At 50.7% G+C, this 23,328-nt stretch overlaps 1 protein-coding gene across 1 annotated transcript in view; it reads left to right on the top strand.

Moving 5' to 3' along the window:
* Positions 1 to 23,328, top strand: part of OTOF (otoferlin) — a 90,299-nt gene that overhangs the window by 38,779 nt on the left and 28,192 nt on the right. The window contains exons 6-9 of the mRNA XM_018055534.1: positions 12,943 to 13,016; positions 14,495 to 14,621; positions 15,088 to 15,142; positions 20,924 to 21,055. Coding sequence (XP_017911023.1) covers positions 12,943 to 13,016; positions 14,495 to 14,621; positions 15,088 to 15,142; positions 20,924 to 21,055 — 388 coding nt within the window. The remainder of the gene's footprint in view (positions 1 to 12,942; positions 13,017 to 14,494; positions 14,622 to 15,087; positions 15,143 to 20,923; positions 21,056 to 23,328) is intronic.

The raw sequence follows: 23,328 nt of genomic DNA on the forward strand, positions 1-23,328 counted from the left end.
TGCCTCAGAAGGATGGGGATGGGTTTGGAGAGAGGGGTGGTTCCCCTCCCACTGGAAACATCTCCCTCCCATTTCCTTCCACCCTGTCCTTTCCAAGTGAAATTTATTCAGTGCTTGTCCTGAAAAAGACACAGATTCTAAATTAGGGTAATTAAATTTTATATTTCAGTTGTATGAATACATTTTCCTTTTTTGCCCTTGGACTACTCACCCCCACCTGCACACAGACAGACAGACAGTCAGACACACACACACACATAAGCTTAAGACCCTGGGAGCCAAGTGAGGAGTAACAGTAATAAGATCAAAGGAACCATGCCTGCAGCAAATGTTACTGGGCCTTCACCTCCAGGCCAGCCATGGTGTGGGCGGTATCACCCAGGCAAGTTTGCAGCCGGTCCTCCTTAGACTCCAGGCTGGGTGGCATGGAAAGGACATACAATCTGGCCTCAGGAGACAAAGACCAGAGTCCCAGCTCTGCCATTTACCAGCCTGTGACCCTTGGCCCATCACTGCTACCTCTACAAGGGGGCCCAGGACAGTAGGAACCCCTACCCTATTGCTGGGAGAGCCAAGGGATTGATGGAGAGTCAGGCTATAACTGGGGTGCCAAGTGCTACCCACATGAGGGCTGGTGACAAACAGGTTGTTGGCTGGACAATGCAGAGGGTTAGGAATTGTTCTGGAAAGGGTGAAAAGAGGAGAAGGGACCCAGTGGGGAGGGCCGGGGTCCAGCCCCGGTGGATCCAGGGTGATTCGAAGGGGAGACGGAGTAGGCGAGGAAAAAACTTATTTATTTATTAATATAAGATTAGATTAGGAAGAAATAGTGTAATAGGAAAATTAAGTGGAGAAAAGAGGCTGAATAACTTGGTTTACGTGGAAAGCCAATAAAGTTCCAGACAAGGAGCTTGCACCATCTACGTTAGGCCACCGGCGTCCGTTTGAATATTGGAGAGTGCCCCGCCTTGGGCTCTCTCTCTTACGGATCTTAGAAGCCAGGACAAGTAAGTAGACATGGCGAGCCTCCACGCCCCAGATGGGAATTCAGCCTGAAATTAGAGTAAAGAGGAGACAGTCCTTCCAATGACTGGCCCCCCCTCTATTGTCCTTCAAGGCCTTTTATACTTTTGATTATACATAGAGATCAATGGGTAATACAAAGTTATGCAGCGTTAGCAGCCCAGACTCATTAAAACCAGGCTTTTCTCTCTGCATACCTAGTTGTATACACAAGTCTTAGGTGATTTACATCATCTTCCGGCCAAAAGGGCCAATTAACATTTTACAGCCTTTTTTTTTCTGATAAGGGTTTGTCAACCAGAAGATTTATTTGTGTTGTTCTTCCCAAAGTCTGGTTCCACTCTCAGAAAGCACTAAATAAAGGTACATTCTTATATAGCAAAGATACAGCTATTTATAACAAGTAAAATGAGTATAGTGATTATAACAAAAGAAAAGTAATTAACTCAAAAGTCTAGTGTTGCTAACATCAAAACTATTATATATCCTTTTCCATATCCCGTTTACGTTGATTAACATCCTCCCAGGTGCCTAAAAGATAAAGAATATGGAGGCCTGGCAGCAATCATTGAGTCAACAGTGAAATCCTGTCACCAATATGATTTTTGGCTCTTTAGAAAAGGCTCTGTATCTTTAAGATGTTTTTAAGCTTTGCGCCTCCCCCGTTTGAGGGGCTGTAAGCAATTCACAAGCTGTAAGAGTTCCGGGGGAACCTGTTAGGGAAGCTAGAGAGCTATCAGAGGGGTTTAACTGAAACATCCGTTTCAAATGCAGAAGACTAAAGCCCTGATTTGACTTTTTCCAGAGAATATCAGAAGAGTGGGAAAGCAGGCAGATTCTTATTTTGGGGGGTACATGCTCAGGAAATACCAGGGGGAAAACCTGAGGTCTGATTAGCCTTGCCATCAGAGTTCTGCCGCATGACCTTGTCACGGGTGGAATTCCCCATGCTGGCTCCTGGCAGGGAAGCAAGCATGGGGACAAGAACACTAAGGGTGCCATCAGATCCTCATCTTCTGTTCCCTTAGAGCAAAGAGCTTGTCTGAGACTAACAGTGGGCTTTAAGAAAACTCTAAGAAAGAGCTTTCTGGGGACAGACTGGATGCCTCTCGAGGGCCATCAACTTCAGGGAAAGGAACGCTGGCTCTGAGTCAGGGGAGCTGAGCCCCAGTGAGTCGTGTCCTGCTGCCACTAACTGAGTGACTTTGGGAAAATCACTAGCCTTCTGGGTCAATAACAACATCCTGGCTCCCCGCCCCCAGCTCCGATGTCCAGAGGGAGGCAGAGGTTCTCTGGGTCCTGTGGGGAGCACACGGGGAGCCATCCTCCAGAGTTCTGGGCAGCCAAGACAGCAGCAGGGTTGCTGCAGCTCAGGCAATGTTGAATGAGACCCTCTCTCCACCCACGAGTAGGCCAGGGTGCTGCTGGAAGGAGCAGTGAGATGATGCAGGCAAGCCTGCAGGGCTTTGGTCCTGGACCTGCAGATGGTCCTGGGCCCCAGGAATTCGGAGACAGAGAGGGTGTCCCATCCTTCCTCACGCCATGGCCTGGCTTTCCCACCTCTCCTGACCCTCACACAGCCTCTCCCAGGGCAGCGGCAGGAAGCAGGAGTGAGAGGAGGGGTTTCTCTGGGGACTGGGAATGGGAAGACGTTGAAGACTGCAGACAGAGCTCCTGGTCTTCCCAGGGCCACCGGCCTGCACTGGAGGGGCTGGCTGAGTGTGAGCATGGATTTCCGGCCGCGTGGGGGCCGCCAGCACAGACCCTGAGAACGCCCCGGGGTGGTGTCGCTGCCACGCGTTCTCCGGCCAGGTCTGGCCACGCAGCCAGCAGACCGGGGTGGGTATAGAGAACCTGGGCTCTGCTGCAGTTTCTGGTAGCTGCCTACAGGGGCCACTGGGGCCTCGGTCAAGAAGTGTGGGGTTCTGAGGAGAACCTGAATTTGGTCTCGCAACCCTCAATGTGTCTCACCCTCCTCACGTAGGTGCCAGCCAGCCAGGCCTGTCAGCTGTGGGGTCGGGAGGAAGTCACTGGCTTCGGGGCCAGAGAGCCATTCTGAGAGAATGTGGCCAACAAAGGGACAGGGAAAAGGGAGCATGTGTCTCAGCTCTGACGCCAAGCCCGCCCTCACCTGCACTGGCCCTCCAGCCCGCAGCCCCTCCTGGGAAGGCCCATCCCCTTGTAGGTCAAAGTGCCCAAACTACAGGGCGCCCCTCTGTTGTTTTCCCAACGACTCACTGATGCAGTGGTGTCTCACCTGGTCGTCTGGACCCACAAGGGTCTGGTGTGGGAATCCACTCCTCCCTGTTGGTTGTGGCTGGGTGGGGTGCGGGCTGAAGAGGCCAGGGATGGGGGCTGTGGAATGTATGGCAGGAAACAGCCTCAAGCTCAGGACTGGTGGCAAGAGATATCCATTCCTTGGAGGGCAGAGGCGATGAAGTGGGGGTCTCCTTCAAGGGCCTGGCTCCCCCTGCTGGGCTCCTGCCATCTCACCCTCCCTCCTGGAAGGGACCTCTGCAGATACTCCTGTACACTGCCAAGGCCGTAGGGATCTTCCTGGAAGTTCCTCCCATTGGACCTCAGGGAAGCAGCTGGCAGCTCTGCCCCCCAGGCCCCAACCTACCACCACCCACACCCCTTGCCTCCCATCAGCCCTCTCCTCCTACGGTCCATCAGTCCCAGGTCCTGGCCAGTCACATGCCTTCTGAGTCACTCCGTCTGCTTGTCTAGTCCCTGTTGGCTGACAGTGCTGGCCCATGGCCGGTGCTCAGCCAGGATCCCCTTCCTTCCTCCTCCCTTCCCACAGTCTCCATGTCACCCCACCACAACTTGTTCTACTCCGAGCAGCATCTGACTTTTGGCCCAAGATCCTTCTCAGATATTTTCACCCCATCCCTCTCCAAGGGCCCTACCAACAAATCTGCCCACAGCCAGAGCTTCACCGCCACCTGGGCCCCAGGCCAGGCTCTCACCCACTCACAGGGCTCCCTCGCCTCCCTACCCTCACCTCCCTCGTCGTCAGTGCTGCAGAGAGAGGGAATGAATTACTAACTCCAGGGGCACTTTGTTCTCAGCAGCAAAACGTCTGGGTTCTGGGTCCCTGTATGTCAGTGTAGACCTGCCCCAGTGTCTGAGGAGAGAGGAGACGTCAGTCCTGAACACCCACACAGGCACACACACTCAAGTGCCCGAGTGTTTTCACACGCTTACCTGCACGTACGTTCTATCTCTGGGTGACACGGAGGTGCTGCACACGCCACTGGGTTCTGGTAAGGATCCCCTGTTAGAAAGGACAAAGAAGGGAACCCAGCTTTAATCTCGAAGCGGCAGAGGCGTATTCCAAGACTCCTCAGTTTGTCCACCTGCCTGGCCCTACGCCCCTCCTCCTGCCCACCACCCTTCCTGGTGTCCCTAGAGATGTAAGGGTGCCTCTGCTGGGTCTCATCCTAGGGGAGGGGAGGGAGGGGGTCACTTTTCTTGTTCTCCTTCTGGGTCATTCTTCTACTCCAGTGGAGACCCATGGAGACCTCCCTCCTATGTCTGGGGCCAGGGGGCAGCAGGCATGTGTGCATGGCTGGGGGCTCTGACAGAGATGCGCACAGGGCATGTGCCCCAGGGTGTGCATAGACGTGTGTGTGGGGGGGGGGGAGGTCAGCACACTCAGCCTCACCCCCAGAGTGCAGGGTTCCCAAGACCCCTCCCCTCATCTCCCTCCACCAGGCTGAGCTCCAGAGCTGCAGCCGCTCCCAAGCAGCCCAGCGGAGCTAGGGTCAAGGCCAAGGTGAGATCTGTGGTGAAGCGGTGCTCAGGAGACTCCTCCCAAGCTCAGCCACTTCACCTGAGGTGGGGGTCCTCTTCAGCCCAGAGGCCGCCGTTTTGATTCCCCACCCCCACCCCATGGTTGCTTCTAACTGTACAGACAGAGCGCTGGGGGTGGGAGCCTGAGGAAGAGGTGAGTGAAGCTGAGACAGAGGGAGAGAGAGAGAGCTTGTGTGTGTGTGTGTGTGTCTGTGTTGACTGAAGAACAAAACTTACCTGGCCACACTGGAACACTAAAAACACAGTGTGGATTCTAGGAGGAAAGTCAGGCCTGTGCCGGGGATTCAGGGAGGGGTCTCCTAGCAACAAGGATGACCATGAGGTCAAACCTGTCATCCTCACCCTTGTGGGCTGAGTGATTGAGGGCAGGCCACGCAGGGCTGTACAGTTACTAATATTAATGCTAGCTGTAGTCACTAAAGTGGTTGTAGTAAAATCAGAGTATTATTTTCCACAAAAAGAGCGGCTTTTCCCTTCTCCATTTCTACACTGAGAGTGTAGACCTGTGCAGGCCCCTTTGCTAGCCCAGAGGCCTGGAGTGTGTGAGGAGGGGTGGGGCGGGAATGTGCCAGCATCAGGGAAGCAGTGAGAGAATATTCCAGAAGGGCTTTCTGGAAGTCTCCCTAAGGAGGAGGAGGAGCCCTGCTCTGAACCCTGGAGCCACAGCTGGCTTATTGCTGCAGAGCCAGAACGTCCTGGGCCCCCCTTTCTTCTCTGAGTTCCTCAGAGCCTAGGAGCCCTTTACTCCACTGGAGGGGATCAAGCCTGAGGAAGAGAGCCTGGTGGCCCGGGCCTGGGGCATGGCCTGGCTCATCTAACCTTGTGTTCCCTGTGGCACCTGCGACCCGCATCCTGGATTCACCAGACCCTGACCTGGGGCAGGGGGAGATCCAGGGACCCTGAAGCCTCCTCTGTCACCAAGGCTGCAGGTTCTCCTGGGTTTGGAGGCCCACTCCTGAGGGCTCCTCTCGCAGAATCAGGATTACAGCCCCCCACCCCCAAGGTAGAGCCCAGGGATGTGGGACCCCTGCCCTGCAGGCTCGGGCTTGCTGACATGAGACGTTATGGGATGCAGAGTCTCTGGGACAAGGAGGCCCCCCGGGACCATGGGGGTCAGCAGGGTCAGGGACTAAGTCTGCAAGTGACTCTGGTTCACACCCTCTCACACATGTCCCCATTGTCTCCTCATTTCTTCCTCCTACTCAGCAAAGGCAGAGAGAAGACCAAGGGAGGCAGAGATGGCGAGCACAAGTAGGTGTCCCAGGCCAGGGTGGAGCCCGTGGGGCTCGTCAGAGGGAAGGGTCCCCAGCACAGAGTGCAGGTGGCGGGGGGCCCAGCTCCAAGTGGAGACAGCACTGGGCGAAGGCAGGGAGAGGAAGGTCTCTCCATCTGGCCGCGGGGGCAGGAACACGGAGGTGTCAGGGTGGGGGCGGGCCTTCTGGTTTCCACTCCCTCCTCCCTCCTTTCAGTGTCTCAATTCCTCCTCCACCTCCCTGCTCAGTCCCCCATCCCCGTGGGCAGGCTTTCCTGCGAGGAAGGGAGTAAAGACAGCCCATGAGGCCAAAACCCACCTCCTCCTGGTACCAAGGCAGGGCCGGGCAGATGGACATGTGGCAGAGGCCCAAGGAGGACAAATTCTGGGTGCTGAGTGGCCACAGGGGGAGGCTGGAACATGAAGCCCAGAAAGCTAAGGAGGGACGGCCCCTCTCCGGTGGTCTTCACTGTCTCCATTCCCCAGAGGGAAAGGGGAGGTGCCTCCAGATGGGGAGGGGCCACCACAAGGTATTGGGAAGTCTCAAGGCCTGATGGCGGGGGGAGTGACAAGTGGGTCCCCCAGGCTCCCCCAGAGCTTGCGTCACCTCAAGGACCTAGCATCACAGGGAATTCACAAGGGGAGTGGCAGTCAGGGTTGAGCACACTGGAGGGGGCCTCTGCTTCAACACCCGTTCTTGCAGATGACAGATCTGAGCCCCAGAAGAGGAGCAGAGCTGAGACTAAATAAAACCCAGGGCATTTACCTCCTGACCCAGAGTTTACAGTAGGCCCAGGAAGTTTAGAGTGCTTGATAACACTCTCAGTTCTCCAAACACACCAACAAAAGCCAAAAAGCCAGGAGTGTGGTCTTTATTTTCCAGATAGGGAAACTGAGCCCCAGAGGTGTTAAGAGATTTGCTCAGAACAGTGGTCCAAAATAAGTTAAAAATCAATCGACCTGAGGTTAGCATGGCGACAGCAGAATTGTGTGTACAGGAGTCTGAAGTGATGAGCGCTGATGCGGGCTTGGGGTACTGCTTGCATTAAGATCCCAGGGACTCGCAGCCTCGTTTAAGGAAAGCATGAATTCCAACTCCCACTTGTTATACATGAGCAAAAAACACATGATGACAAGGCAGCAGCACTGAGAGGGGAAACTCAGGCCCAGAGACCCAAAGGGTCAGAGAGTTTGCCAGGTTACAAACAAGGGAAGAAGCCTCAGGCTGAGCGTGTATCGGGTTTGGAGAGGGAGCCAGGGAACCAGATCTCGGGGGCTGTGGGAGGTGATGGCAGGTGCTGAGCTCAGGGTCCCACCTAGGGAGAGAGCTTGGGGTCAGGTTTCTACATGGACAATCAGACATAAAAGGTTTGTATGAGATCCAAACAAGCTGCCAGTCCCCTAGCCTCTCTGTCTGAGATCAGCAATGCTCTAAGGTCCTTCTTGATTTCCAGCTCTGCAGTCTGTCCTGGGCTGGACCCCAAGGGATTCAGACTGACCTGACCTCTTTGGCCACAACTGGACGAAGGAGTGCCTCAGTGAGAGCATGTAGTAGGCCCACAGTAAATGCTGGTTCCCTAGCAAGACCCCATCCTAATGTTCTGCCATTTCCAATTCACATAACTGGCATTTATTATTCTTATCTTAATGTGTAGAGCCTTAGGGATTTCTAAAAAGAGATTAAATAAGTCAAAATTCTTTAGCTTGAAGAAGAAAAACTGTGGGAACTGTTTTAAATCTCTGAAAGATTATTGTGTGGCAAGACTTGTTAGTTTCTGACTCTACTGAGGAGAAATAAAAGGAAATCTCTATTCCCACAAATCCTGTGTCTCTTAGGTAAAGTTAGTCACCCAGTCGTGTCCAACTCTTTGTGACACTATGGACTTAGCCCGTCAGGCTCCTCTCTGTCCAGGGGATCCTCCAGGCAAGAATACTGGAGTGGGTTACCATTCCCTTCTCCGGGGGATCTTCCTGACCCAAGGATCAAACCTGGGTCTCCTGCATTGCAGACAGATTCTTTACCTTCTGAGCCACCAGGGAAGCCATCTTTTAGGTAGGAGTTTGTTTCTCCCAGTTACCTGAGGCCTGAGCTAATGAGCTCAGCTCTGAGAGTTGGTAGTGGACAGGGAGGCCTGGCAAGCTGCAGTCCATGGGGTCGCAAAGAGTCAGACATGACTGAGTAACTGGACTGAGCTGAACTGAGCTAATGAGCCCTGACAGTTCTCACTGCAGGTGGGTGGAGGGCAGAAGCCCTGGAGAAGCCACGGCCTACAGCTGGTTCAATTCCAGTCCCACTCCTCTAAGTCACAGCCTCCAGGATAGCACAGACACCTGACTGAATGGGACTCAGCTCACACAGTCTAGTTTGGCGAATGTCTCCAAGTCATCATTGAAGAGTTCCAGCCTCTCCCCAAGGAGGTTTACCCAACCACAAAAACATTCTTCTAGTTGTGAGCCATGGAATAAGCAAAGAAATCATTGGGCCCATAAATGAAAAAAAGAGTTTAAAGTGAGTGAACTAACTTTAAAGCCTTCTTTCTAGAGAGAACCAGTAGTCTAAATTGCGGGTGCGTATCATTATGACTGCCATGAATCCGGTGATGGGAAAGTTCAGATGTGACCACAAACCCTCAGAGGGTCCTGAGAGGCCCACCTCCCTGGCTTCCTGCTTTTCCTGTTTTCATGCAGCTACGAATAAGGAGCCACTTGGTTACAAAGTGATTTTACACCAAGTTGATTATTGGCTTGTTGTATTTGTCTGTTTCTGACCATACTATATCTTTAGCAATTGGAGAAGCTTCTAGACAAAACGCAGAATTTAGAACAAACAAACATCAGTAGATCGGTAACCTAACCAACAATTTACCTTTTTTGAAATCCAAATCTTTAATACAAAGTGGATAATCTTTAAAACTCCCTGATTAACATTTATTTTAAAAATAACATTTACCCTTTGCCAAGAGAAACAGGCATGCTGTTTTCTGGGAATTGATAAGCAGGAAAAGCTTTTTCTTAAAAAAATTACTTTGTTGGCCGTGCTGGGTCTGCATTGCTGCGAGGACTTTTGTCTGTGGCGAGTGGGGGCTACTCTCTGGTTGTGGTGCATGGGCTTCTCATTGCAGGGGCTTCTCTCGTTGCAGAGCACGGGCCCCAGGACACACAGGTATCAGCAGTTTCAGCACACAGGCTCAGTAGTTTCAGCTCCTGGGCTCTAGAGCACAGGCTCAGTAGTTGAGGCACAGCAGCTTAGCTGCTCTGCAGCATGTGGGATCTTCCCGGAACCAGGGATCGAACCCGTGTATCCTGCATTGGCAAATGGATTCTTTACCACTGGGCCACCAGGGAAGCCCAAATCTTTTTCTATAGTGAATTATGATGTGTCATCAATCAGAAGATTACAAAGGGCAGTGATAGCTAATGAGATCATGCTGACTGCAGTCACTCCCAGGACTGCCATGAAGATGAAATCAGCAAACATCTGGAAAAGTCTTTGGCCCAGATTAGTTGCTCAAGGAAAGTTATATTGTCTCTTACTGGGGAGAAACTTTTAAAGATAATTCCAAAGGCTTTGGTTTTCTTTTTTTAGAGTGACTTCTTTCCCTCTCCTCCTGTTGATATGCCCCCAGATAACATGATGCTGTAAAATACAAAGAGATCTACTACCCACAGTTCACAGGAATGAAAAGCAGGTCTAAGAGAAACAAATAGGTCCAGAGCCTACAGCAAGGATCTGGGAATTACACTTATCCTACACATTATGCATTTTTTTAAAGGATGTCTCCATTTTGAGATACTCCCAGACACACAGGAGTCCCATCAATGAGCTTATCCACTTAAGATAGTTAAAATTATGCAAAGTCTAGGGTCTAGTAGACAATAGTCAGGCTTCCCTGGTGGCTCAGATGGTTAAGAATTTTTGCAGCAGATCCTACTTTGATCCCTAGGTTAGGAAGATCCCCTGGAGAAGGAAATGGCAACCCACTCCAGTATTCTTGCCTGGAGAATCCCAAGAACAGAAGAGCCTGGAGGGTCCCAATCCATAGGGTCGCAAAGAGTCAGGCACGACTGATCAACTAACACTTTCACTTTCGGGTAGACAATGGTTGAATAAGTATAGATTTTTTTTTTTTAAAGTCTCAATGTTTGCTTCCAAATATGTTTGTTTTAAGGAATAAAGTGACTTTCAAATTCAAGGGCCATAACTGCCTAAGGGAAGCCTCAGGCCCTTTTCCACTTGGATGGGTTTTGGGATCAGCATCAGAAATCCACAATTCCCTGCCACCCAAACTTCCTCTGGGCCTCAGGCAACAGGGGTAGATCCCACCCATCCCAGGATGCAGAGTAGCTGGCTTCTCCAGGCAGGGCCTACTCTGACCTGACACCTGGCTTTGACCTACCATCTCAGAGCACTTTCCTGGGGGACATCAAGGTAGGGGTGGGGGTCAGGGGATGGGGACTGTGTGGCTAGAGCAGACTGTGTGTGATGGCAGCATGTAGGTCACACATGGACTGGGGCTGGAGACTCTAAGGATGCCACAGCCAAGAAGTGATTGTACATGGTCAGCACAGGGCCCTCCAGGACACTCTTCAGTTATCCAGAAGAGCAGCAAGGCTGGGAGGAAAGGAAACCCAAACACTGAGACAGGAAGCAGAGACAGGGCCCCACTAGGCTCACTTCCTGTTGCAGAGTCGGAGTACAGCTGGCACCCCTGCCCTGAAGGCCACCAAGCAGGGAGAAATCTCACAGGATGGTGCATTGTAAGCCAGGCAAGACGGTTCCTTTCTCACCATCCTATGACTGTTTTTAACAGGCTCATTGATCTGTTCAGTGTTAGGTCACTGGTGATTTAATATTTATAGCCTTCTCTCCCCAAAATATATTGATGCTTAGATTATTTTTCCATGAGTCCCCACTCTGTAAACATGGTCCCTGGGCTTCTTCAAGATGACATCTTTCCTCATCAGCAAGATGTGCTGGTTCTTGGAGACTTTCTACCACCATTCCCAATGGTCAGGATGTGGGATTCACACCCCCAGAGAAGGGCAACCCTACAGCATCAAGGATGCAGTTGGAAGTACTGCCACCCTGGGAAATGGGAGCTTCCATCCCAACTCTCTGAGCCTCAGGTTTTTCATGGTTTGAAAGAGGAGAAGCATATGGCCCTCCCAGGACACTTGGGACTGCAGTCACTCCCAGGACTGCCATGGAGATGAAATCAGCAAACATCTGGAAAAGTCTTTGGCCCAGATTAGTTGCTCAAGGAAAGTTATATTGTCTCTTACTGGGGAGAAACTTTTAAAGATAATTCCAAAGGCTTTGGTTTTCTTTTTTCAGAGTGACTTCTTTCCCTCTCCTCCTGTTGATATGCCCCCAGATAACATGATGCTGTAAAATACAAAGAGATCAATGTTACCCCAACCTTCCTTCATCTGCCTCATGCCTTTTTAGGAAACCATGAAGATGCCTGTGTTTCCTAAACTGTGAACTGGTGCCACATGAAGAAGTGGTTCTTAGTTGCTCTCCTAACACACTCCTCCATGTCTGGCTGAGCATATAGAGAGTAAAGAAAAGGCCTGTAGCTAGATTAGGGCCAGGTTTGGAGGATGAGATTGGCTCCCCAACCCTAAGTAGAGGGGCTTGAAGTCTCTAGGCCATCTCTACAAGGACAGAAGGTTTTCCAGAATCTCACATGACCCAACATAAAGAACAGGAGTTCTTGGGGAACCATAGCCAAACCTCCATTGGGAGATGCCTGACACAAAGATGGGTGGGCTCTGCTATAGGTGAGCTCAGGGTTAGAGTCTGCACCCTGCTGCACCTAGGGATGGGGCCCAGGTTGACAGGGGCAGAGCCAGGAGGAGGGAGAATGGGAAGTGCAGGGAGTCAGGTGTCCAGCTCATGCAATATTGACAGGGTAATGGAATACTGCACTTTACCCCCTGCTGGTCCTACTCCTGGTCCCTCCTGGAGTTAGGATCGCAAGCTTGGCTGCAGGGACATCACTGGAGAGACAGTAAGGACCCCCTGCCCCCTTTCCTCAGCTCTCCTGACTGCAAGGCCCTTCACCTGGGGTCACAAGGCCAGACCAACGGAGGAAGAGGTAGGAACTATGGAGCCTGCCATGCATTCCTGGAGGTTGGCAGGAGGTGGCGGGGAGAGGGGTTGGGGGGAGGGGTGCCTAGAGTGAGAAAGGACAGGCAAAAAGGGTAAAAGCAGGACCAAAGATGGGGACAGGAAAGGGCCCATCTCCTTTTCACTGGGGACCAAGGAGAATCCAAGGATACAAAGGCAGGCTTTGAGTACCAGGGCTGTCTGAGAACTAAGCAGCTAGTTTCAACCACACCTCCTACCTGCTCATCAGCTCTGCCCCTCTGAGTCCTGTTTCTGCCCTTCTGTTCTGATGTTTGACTCTCGTTGTCTGACTTTCTTTCCGTCCAGCCAAAGCACGGCGCACACGGTGGGAGAGGATGAGCCTCGCCCACTGGTGGAGCTCAGAGCTCTAAGACTGAACTGAGGGGGCTGGGATTAGGACCCTGACGGGCTTCAGTTAAAACAGTTTTTTCCACCTGAAGGCCACCTTCTTGTGGTTGCCGTTCCCAACCTGCTCCTTAATGGTGTGAAGGCATGGGGAAGGAGGATATGAGGAGGGTTCCTCTGCCCTAGTTCTCCTTCAGGGCTCCCAGTTTGGGAAATTTGGCCCCCAGGATATCTCGGGACCAGTAGGTAAGGGGCTGGGGCTTGGATTTTCCTTTCCCGTACGAGTTCTCTCGGGTTTTGCTCTTCTGTCGTCTGTGTCTTCCTCCTGACATCCATCTCCCTCCACCTCATTCTGGCTGCCCCCTCACAGAGCCGGGAGGAGCGTGTTCTCCGCCATGAAGCTCGGCAAGAACCGGCCTCACAAGGAGGAACCCCAAAGACAAGGTATGGATGCTTGCCCCCGACCAAGGTCTAGTTCACCCCTCTCTCCGCACCTGCCAGGGACGAAACCCCGCCTCTCCGCGGGCAGCGGCCCATTGGGCTCTCCTGCTATTGGCCAGAGGAGCCACCTGGGAGGGGCCTGGCCTCCCATTGGCTGTCAGAGAAACCCCGTCCTAAGAGTGGTCGTCCAGAAGGGGGCGCTCCGAGGGCTGGAGGTGGGTACCACATTTCCTCCGATCTAAAACAGCAGCAGCAGAGACCTCTGTCTAGTGGGCTCCTGCCCTCTTGGCTTCCATTCTTCGCACAGAAGCCTAGGGATTTTTAATCAGAGGAGGGAATAACAAAAAAAAGGAAGAAAATAATTTGGCCAATTCCCTTTTTCTTTGGGAAAATCAGAGTCCTGAGAATGCCTGCTCCATGGCAGGACTCTCTGCCCAACATTTACCCAGTTCCCTCTCAGGGGGCTGCAGGGACCACCTTGAGGGAGAGAAGCAGGGTGGGTCTGGAAGACTGGAGTGGCCTGTGGCACTGGTGAGGGGACACAACACCTGTTTAAGGGAAGAAATGGAAGTACAGTGGAGCTGTGTGTAGCTTTCTAAGCCAGGTCTGTGGATCACACGCCCACCATCCTCAGGGCTCCTGGCTTCTCTCCCAGCATCCCCGTGTGGCCCACTGGTCCCAGAATCTCTCTCCTTATCTTTTGTTCCCATGTATATTCCAGCTGTGCCTTTCTCCTTCCTAGATTGGAGAGGGTAGAGCTGCTGGCTGAGACTCAAACCCATCATCCTTGGGTAGCTTCTCAGAATCATCATTTCTTCATCTCATTGGATTAATACACATCAGTAAAGGGTTAGGTTCTGAAGTCTTTCAGCTATTTTACAAAGATAAGTTCCTTCCTGAGTCTCCATTTCTTTATCTGTGATGTGAGAATCGTACCTATATCGGCAAGATATGACTATGAAGATTATGAGGGCTAGAGATATGTGTATAAAGTGCCTAGCACTGTGCCTGACATGTAGTAGCCACTCAGTAAATGGTAGCCATTGATAAAAGATACATAAGTATGGATTCTGTATTCCTAACCTTCTTCCACAAAGGATATTCAGTACTTGCATAAGTGAATTGTGGTGGTGGTTTAGTCACTAGTCATGTCTGACTCTTGCAACCCCATGGATTGTAGCCTTCCAGGCTCCTCCTTCTATGGGATTTCCCAGGCAAGAGTACTGGAATGGGTTGTCATTTCCTTCTCCAGGGATGAGTTATATTCAATTAAAATTAAAAGGCAAGGCCAGATACAATATCTGTTAAAGATCAAAATTAGGTCAGAAGCACTGCAGATATGCAGACTATAACATTCTAAGTAAATGCCACCAAGTAAACCTGGAAATTGACTATTAGCTTCCTAGATGCCAAAGCAAAAGAGGAAATACCATCACTAGCCCACCATCTAGTCCACCTAACTAGTCCTCCCTCTTCCCCAGATGAACCAGCTGTGCTGGAGATGGAGGACATTGACCGCCTGGCCATTCGGCTGGGGGATGGGCTGGACCCTGACTCCGTGTCGCTAGCATCTGTCACAGCCCTCACCACCAACGTCTCCAACAAACGGTAAGTGGGCAGGAGCCTCGCAGCCCTGGTTGGCTTCACCAGGTCAGGCAGGCCTAGCTTGCTGTGTTTGGAATTGGGGTGGAGAAGAATCAGAGCTCATGGACAGCTCCTTCCTAACTTTGCCCCTTTCTTCTTTTCCTGGATATCTCCCTCACCTCCCTCCCTGCAAAGGCAGGGGGCTGTTCTCAGGTCATTGAATACCTCCGGGCAAAGGGAAATCACAGGGCTGCCCAACACTTGAATCTGTTGACCTAATGACCTGCCTCCTTTTACTTCCGCCATTGGAAGTCCTCTCTATTACAGCCTCTGAGACCCACGAATCCCCTTTCTGTTTGGCAGTCCTGGAGTGTTGGACAATCATGACTCTGTCCTTCCGCCCTTCTCCGAGGTCTAACCGCTGCCGGTGCCCTCCTCCCCTGCAAGCAGTCCCGTTACACCCAGCCTGACAGTATATTCTCCTTCTCAGGTCTAAGCCAGACATCAAGATGGAGCCAAGTGCTGGGCGGCCCATGGACTACCAGGTATGCGGGGGCAGCAAGAGTCCTCATGCCTTTCTGACTCTCTTGCAGGTGGTTCTTGCCAGATGAGTGTTTTAGACTCTGTGGAGGCATGGATATGGGGGGTCATAGAGAACCACAAGCTGAATATAAATTACCAAGTTAAGCTTGTTCCTGGGAAGCACTGATTGTTGTTGTTCATTCGCTAAGTCATGTCGGACTCTTTGCAACCCTACGAACTGCAGCACACCAGGCTTCCCTGTCGTTCACTGTCTCCTGGAGTTTGCTCAAACTCATGTCCACTGAGTCGATGATGCTGTCTAACCATCTCATCCTCTGTCCCCCTCTTCTCCTTTTGCCTTTGATCTTTCCCAGCATCAGGGTCTTTTCCAATGAGTCCGCTCTTCACATCAGGTGGCCAAAGTATTAGAGCTTCAGCTTCAGCATCAGCCCTTCCAATGAATATTCAAGGTTGATTTCCTTTAGGATTTACTGGTTTGATCTCCTTACTGTTCAAGCACTATTGTCATAGTGTCATAAGTAGAGAGACAGAGACCCAAAAAGAACACAGTGTCATAAATAGAAGGATACAGACCCAAAAAGGAGGGTGTGAACTCTACTTATGCTGGTCAAAGCTCTCTTAGGATTTTGTAATAGACTTTATAAAGTGAGAGGGACTTAGAAAAAACATAGACAGACCAAATAACTTCACAAAAACATTTAAAATGAGGGCCTCTAAAGAAATATAGATTATTTGGTGTGATTTTTTCTAAATTATTGCTTTGTATTATTTTAATACCAGAAATAATGTCAATCCTGGCTATCTATAGATGCTGAGAATGGGGGGGTGGTTCTTTTTACGTCTCCTTATTTTCTGAAATTAACACTTAATTTTTTTATTTGTATGTTTCTAAAACTGGAGACCAAATGGCTGAGATCTGGAGAGATTCGCAGCTGTGAGATTGCTAATGTGGCCGCCAGTGCAAGTGGGATGGAGCATGGCTGGGAGCTACGGGGAGAGTGCCACATGGGCACAGGGCCCTAGTGCAGCCCTCCCAGCTCCAGGCCTCATCTGCAGCTTTGCAGGGCCAGACCCTCAATTTTGTCTCTTCTCCCAGAGCTGATTGGAGCCTGAGAGACTGAGTTACACTAACATAACTCACAAAAGGCTAATGTAAAAACCAGAATCACCTAGTACTTATTTATAAACTGTAAACGAGAAGGGTCCAAGGACCATGTATTCCTCTGGACCCCTCCTTAGGGGCTAACAAGGCCCAGCTGCTGTGAAAGGCTGCTGGACATTCCTAGAATTGAGTGAGAATGCTGGCTGTTCAGGGGAGTTAGAGCCTTCAGCAGACCCCACCTGAAAGCGTTTGCACTTCCTGCCTAGGTCCAGTGCCAGGCCCCAGAATCAGAACACCTTTTCCTGTGTCAGGGTTTGATCTTTGACTTCCCAGGCCTCATGCACCTTCTTTAAGGGCAGCTGACCTCACCTCACTCAGGAGAGGATATTTAGGACGAGACACCACCTTTCTCTGTAGCAAGTACATCTGGTCATATATCCTCAAGGACACACCTTGTCTCCCTGAATCCTTGCTTGGGTTTGCTTTCATCCAGTTGGTGACCATCTTCCCAGGGGCTTGGAGATTCACCCTGGGCCATGTCAAGCAGACCTGCTGCTGTGGTTTCAGACAGCGTCACACCACTGAGCTCCTAGGACATTTGGGAAAGTCACCTCCTCACCTCTCTGCCAAAACCCAGGCACAGAACACTCTAACAGTTCTGAGGGCTTTTCCAGGACACTGGGCTCAGGGCTATGCCCTGAGCTGAGAAGAGAAAAAATTCCAAAGAACAAAGACCCTTATAGTCAGATACTGTTCCCTCCACAGTGTCGCCAGTCTGCCACATAAGGGCACATAGAGATGGTGCCATTGTTATTGGTGTGACTAGTGTAACTGTTTAAGTTAATAAAATCTTAACAACCACCCAAACATCGGTATTACTGTATTTCATAGGTGAGAAACTGAGGCCCAGGGTAGATAAGGAGCTTGCCCCAGGTTACGCAGTTATTCAAAGCTAGAAACAAGGGTCAGTCCTGTGGGTGTCCTAGCCCATCGTCAGAACAAATAATTGAGGACCATCTCTCCCTCTGGTCTCTGTTCATCTTTACTGCCTACTGCATGTTTTCAAAAGCTCTCTCAAACTGCTTCCTGCCAGAGACTTTAATTAAGTGGACCAGACAGTCTGCCTCCGAAGACTTTGTAAACATCCCAAACTGAACAAAGCAGTTCTATTCATGTTTAACCTGGTAACACAGCATTTCCTGACAGGTTGGTTCACATCTCAACTGTAAGTGTTAACATACTTGGAGAGAGAGCTGTGAGGGTGAAAATGTGGGATTATTCTTGCTTTCAATTAGTGCAATGTATAAAGCAAGAAAATCTATCGGAAAGACTTCACTCTCTCGGAGAGCTTGGCTTTGCCGAATTAGAAAGACCTCAGGCAGAAGGACATAGCTGAACTCAGATCCAGAAAGGATCCTCAGGGCCGAGAACCATCCTAAAGCTTGGGTAGCTCTGAAACGGGGTCCCGAGGCCCTTTGTTTCTTCTGTTTCAGTTCAGTTCAGTTCAGTCGCTCAGTCGTGTCCGACTGTTTGTGACCCCATGAACTGCAGCATGCCAGGCCTCCCTGTCCATCACCAACTCCCGGAGTTTACCCAAACTCATGTCCACTGGGTCCGTGATGCCATCCAACCATCTCATCCTCTGTCGTCCCCTTCTCCTCCTGCCCTCAATCCCTCCCAGCATCAGGGTCTTTTCCAATGAGTCAACTCTTTGCATTAGGTGGCCAATGTATTAGAGTTTCAGCTTCTTCATCAGTCCTTCCAATGAACACCCAGGACTGATCTCCTTTAGGATGGACTGGTTGGATCTCCTTGCTGTCCAAGGGACTCTCAAGAGTCTTCTCCAACACCACAGTTCAAAAGCATCAATTCTTCAGCGCTCAGCTTTCTTTATAGTCCAACTCTCACATCCACACATGACTACTGGAAAAATCATAGCCTTGACTAGATGGACCTTTGTTGGCAAAGTAATGTCTCTGCTTTTTAGAATGCATGTTATATGTAAACCCTTTCCTGATTATCGACATCTCAAAAGCGAGAAGCCACAGCTTCCTCCCTGGGAATATGCAGTTTGTCCATCAGAGTGGGCAAAGCGTGGCACTTGGCAGACATGTTCTTGGTGGGTCATGGAGTCTTGAGCTGTATCCTCTCTTCCTGGCACCAGGATCATATACATTGTCACCTCTAAACATCTCTCCAGTTTTCATCCCCATGTCATCTCCCCAACTCAAGCACAATGTGGCTCCCACTTCCTATCTGGTCTCCCTGTCCTCAAATTGCCTCCTCCACACCATCCTCTACACCACCACTGGAATGGTCTTCTCAAAATGCACAACTGAACATATCACATCCCTTCACCAGGAGACAAGAGAAGGAAAAGGAAGCAGCACTAATCTCAGCTCAAGCTCCCACCCATGTTCTTGCAGCCCTATCTGATCCCTCAGGAGCAGGTCAGAGAGCACCATGGCTTCTCCCAAGAATACACGAGTGTACAGGTTTACACTCAGCATTGTTCCGGGGGATGACTTTCATGAAGCCACCTGGGGATTGTGTCCTTTATCTTGGGATAAAAAGATGTAATAGCCAGTCACCAAGAGTTTCCCTGGTTAGCTGGTCTGTTGGTCCTTTTGTGGCTGCATTTGCCTCCTCCTCTTCCATCATGGAAAGACAGGAGTCCTCTGCTCCTGAAGAGGACTGGGGGCAAAAGGGCTATCATTATGGCTGGGTCTCTGGATGAAATACAGAGAAGCCAATCAAATTCTCACATTGCAAGGATGAATCTCCTGATGGCATCTCTTTAGTACCTTATTATGCCAACACTGTGTTTGTCTACTTCCTAGTCTTGAAAATATTTTCTTTTCGTCTTTTTGTAGAGGAGAGGAGATTGGTTAGTTGTGGGGAAAAAAAGAAATTAAAAAAAAAAAAAACCTCTTTGGTAAAAAAAAGTTGCACAGAGTTTAAAACTCTATAAACTACTATGCAAAGAATGCTCTGGAAGGACTTCTAGTGTCTGTTTATTTTCTTCTCTGAGAAGTAAACTTCTCAGAGGGGCTCTATATTGCTTTTAGCTCCCTGAAGAAATGGTACACTCCTTCAGAGCTCCATAGTCTCAGCTCCATTCCCTTTAGAACCTCAAGTTCACATAGAAATGCTTGCTTTCATAGTTCAAGTGTTACTTCAATTAGTAAATATTCAGTTTCTAGTTCTGTATACTTGCTTGGCAACGTTCTCGTTGTCATCAGGGTTTCTATTTTTTTTAACATCATTAGTTTTAATGCGTAGATTTTTCTTGGCCTTCAGAATATTTATAAGACTTTGATGGACGCAGTGGAAGATAATTTTCAAGGCTATTCTTTTTCATGAAAAGGAAAAATAATTCTCTTGAGTAAAAATCGTATTTAGCAGTTGCATCAAAGCACAGCAATTAAAATACCAACTTTCCAAGATGAGAAGCATAAAAAGCAACTCATACGGTTTCATTAGAAGAGTGCTGAGGGAAATGCTAATACTGGGTCAGCATAGGCTATTTTGTTAAAGTGCAAGTTCCAGAGAATTAAGCGTCACACACGACCCTACCTGCCTGGGACTCAACCAATTAACTGAAGGTAAATTCTATTGAGAAGCCATTTATAACAAGAGCTCACAGCTTCCAGACTTTCTACAGTTTACAAAGAACTTCAATGCACATTATCTCATTCAAACCTCAGGCAAATTTGTGGATAGGCAGTGTCTCCACTTACAGCTGAGAAAACTGAGGCTCATTGTCATTTCAGGAACCCCCCAGTCTTCCTATTTATCATGGCCACCCTAGTGGGGCTTGACACCTCCAGATTCAAGCAACAACTGATGGCTTAAAATGAGAGTTCAGGCAAACTACGCTAACATGCATACATACACACACGTCTCTCTCTCCGTATGTATATGCAAATATTTGTCGAATGGATGAACTGAAAAATTACTTCCTAGTATAGAAGTTTGATTCCAGACAGATGGACACTACTGAAAAAATACAGACTGCCCACAACATACAAGTATCAAGACCAAAAACAAATGTGCTCCAGCCGGGCATCAAAGCCTTACTGGGCACTCGAAGAAATTAAAAGCAGGGAAACCAGGAATATGGAAAGGGGCCAAATTCCAGAAATAAAAACAGAGATGTCAGAGGCTTGCAGGACTCAAATGAAAAGTGCTGGAGTGGAAAACTAAATGCATGTTAATGGAGACTTAGAAAGCTTAATTCTTGAGTGCACAAAATCTGAGGGGGGTGGGAGTGGGTTTGCAGCCCTCTGTGCAGCAGGACCACTGATGCCAGTGAAAACTCTTGGAATCCTCTGGGAGCTTTAAAAATACAGATGCTGGACAGCACTCCTCCATCCCCTTCCAAGACTGGGTTGGGTTGGTCTGGAGTGTGGTGTGGGGGCCTCGGGGTCTTTAACCACCACCCCACCACCCCCCTTCCCCTCCCCCTCCCCCTGGTAATTCTGGGGCACACCTACTTGGAGGTGATCCAGTTCACTTCCTTCTTTATAAATGAGGGCACTGAGGCTTGGTGGGGGAACGACCCAGGATCACCAGCAGATTCAACAGTGCTCAGACTGGTGCCAACCAGGCTCTGACTCCTGCAAAACCTGCTCCAAGTTCATGGGCTTTCCTTCTCATTTCCCCTCTTTCCTGCCCACAGGTCAGCATCACAGTCATCGAGGCTCGGCAGCTGGTGGGCTTGAACATGGACCCCGTGGTGTGTGTGGAGGTGGGCGATGACAAGAAGTACACTTCCATGAAGGAGTCCACTAACTGCCCCTACTATAATGAGGTCAGCCCTGGGCCCAGGGTGGGGGAGAGTCCTCCAAACTGTGGCAGAGCCTGGGCCCCCGCCCCACCGGGCCAATAGGAGAAGCTGGGACTCAAGAGTCACAAAGGGCTACCAGCCGGGTGACCTTGGCACCTGTTACAACCCCCAGCATGCTGAGTGCCACGCCCTCTGACCCTCCAGTCCAGACCCAGCCTGACCCTGGTCTGGCCAGGGTCCACCCTGTGAAAGGAACCCGGCCCCTGTGCTGCTCCCACCAGTGCTGGGGAGTGAACCTCACACCGTGTGAGGCCTGGTCCCAGCTCTTTCCCCAGCCAGAGCCCTGGGGCAGGGTAGCCCCCTTCCAGCCCTGGGCCATGGGGGCACTAGAACCATTAGTGAGCGCTTGTTGTGCACAGGGCGCTCTTCTAAATGCTTTAGGTTCATCATCTCTTCTGACTCTCACACTCTCAGAAGTTGTCACCATCAATCCCGTTTTATTCAAGGGACATTGAGGCTCCTAGAGAAAGACTTGGCCCAGGTGCCAAGTGCCAGAGTCAAGTTCTGCGTGTGCACGCTTGCTGCTCAACTGCCATCCTGGGTGCCTGAGTCTCTGCAAGGTCCTTCCAGACCACTGGCCATGACGCTTGGGGAGTGGGAGGGGAAAGGCCTGGTCCCCATTGCTGTTTGTTGCAGCTGTCTGAGGCCACACTGAGGTTACAGAATCTCAGAGACCTTCTAGTTTAGTCTCTCCACCTTACAGAGGGGACTGAGGCCACACTATGAAAAGGGCTGAGATCACAGAGAGTATTATAGACAGAGCAGGGCCCAGACTGTTCCGCCTCCACCCACTGTGCTCTGTCTGCCATCTCGGATGGCCACCCCGCCGCACACAGCCTCTGAGTCTGGGCTCCAGGGAGGGGCCCATCTTAATCAGCTGTGGTGAAGCATGCCCCTCAGATACCTGAGCACACACCAGCCTAAGTCACTGAGCTGGCCACTCTGGCCCTCCCTTTCCGGGAGGGGCCTCCAGGCTGCTTCTCAGTGGCTCCAGGCAGTGAGCTGTGCCAGGCTGGCCCTAGTGAGGCATGGGCATCCCGCATCTCAGTGTCCATCCCGGGTGTGGTGAGGGTCTGCTTCTCAGAGGTGGGGCATCTCTCTGGAAACTGGGAGGTCCCAGCGGGGCACCTGCAGGAGTAAAACCCAGGCCTGTCTCTGCCCTTCACAGAGATCCAGGCTGAAGCTATGGCCTGACTGAAATCTCCTAAGCAATCAGAGAGAGGCCCCACTCTCATAGCTGGTTTCCCGCAGGTCCCAGGCTGGGGACACTGCTGCTCAGGACCCCCTCAGCCCCATGTGACATCCTTTCCAGGAGTCAGGAAACTCAGGCTCGACATTTCTGACCTTAGGTCTGGACACATCCCCGACTGGAAAAGCCTCCAGCCTAGATAAGGTCTATTTTTCCCTAACAGATATGGAGACAGGGCCCCCACGGCCTTCCACAGTTATATGATAGTGGTGGAGGCCTGTCTGGCTGACTGGAGAGCTCACCTGGCACCAGGTCCATGCACCTCATGTTTCATTCAAGGGGCTTCCTCCTTCCAAGGAAACAGAACTGATCTCCCCACTTGGTGGTTCCTCAGAAAACTCCTACTCACTCTGCAGGGCCCAGCTCAAATGTCCTTCCCTGTACTCTCTAGGTCAGAGGTCAGGGCATTCCCCTCTCTTTAACAATAACATCCCTGAGTTGCATTTGGTCCTTCGTATCTAACCCAGGAGGCTCCTGATCTCCTGCATCACTGTAGCCCACTCCAGGGCCTGCCTTGTACTTGGAGGGCTTTGGTAACAATTTTCTAAATGGATATTTATCCAAAAGATGAAACAGAGATACACCGGGCCTCTGCTCTGCGCCAGGCTCATGACCGGCAACATGGGAGCTGCAAGCAGGACACCACCTAGTTCCAGCCTAGAAACCATTTTCCAAGCTCTGTGTTTATATCTGGGGCTTCCCAGGTGGCGCAGTGGTAAAGAATCCACCTGCCAATGCAGGAGATGCAGGAGACGTGGGTTCAATTCCTGGGTCAGGAAGATCCCCTGGAGAAGGAAATGGCAACCCACTCCAGTATTCTTGCCTGGAGAATCCCATGGACAGAGGAGCTTGGCAGACTACAGGCCATAGGGTCACAAAAGAGTCGGACACCACTTAGCAACTAAACAGCAAGTCTTAGTTGCAGCACTCAGGATCTCCAGTTGTGGCATGTGGGATCTAGTTCCCTGACCAGTGATCAAACCCAGTC

Source organism: Capra hircus, chromosome 11, assembly GCF_001704415.2.
Source record: "Capra hircus breed San Clemente chromosome 11, ASM170441v1, whole genome shotgun sequence".
Classification (NCBI taxonomy): Eukaryota; Metazoa; Chordata; class Mammalia; order Artiodactyla; family Bovidae; genus Capra; species Capra hircus.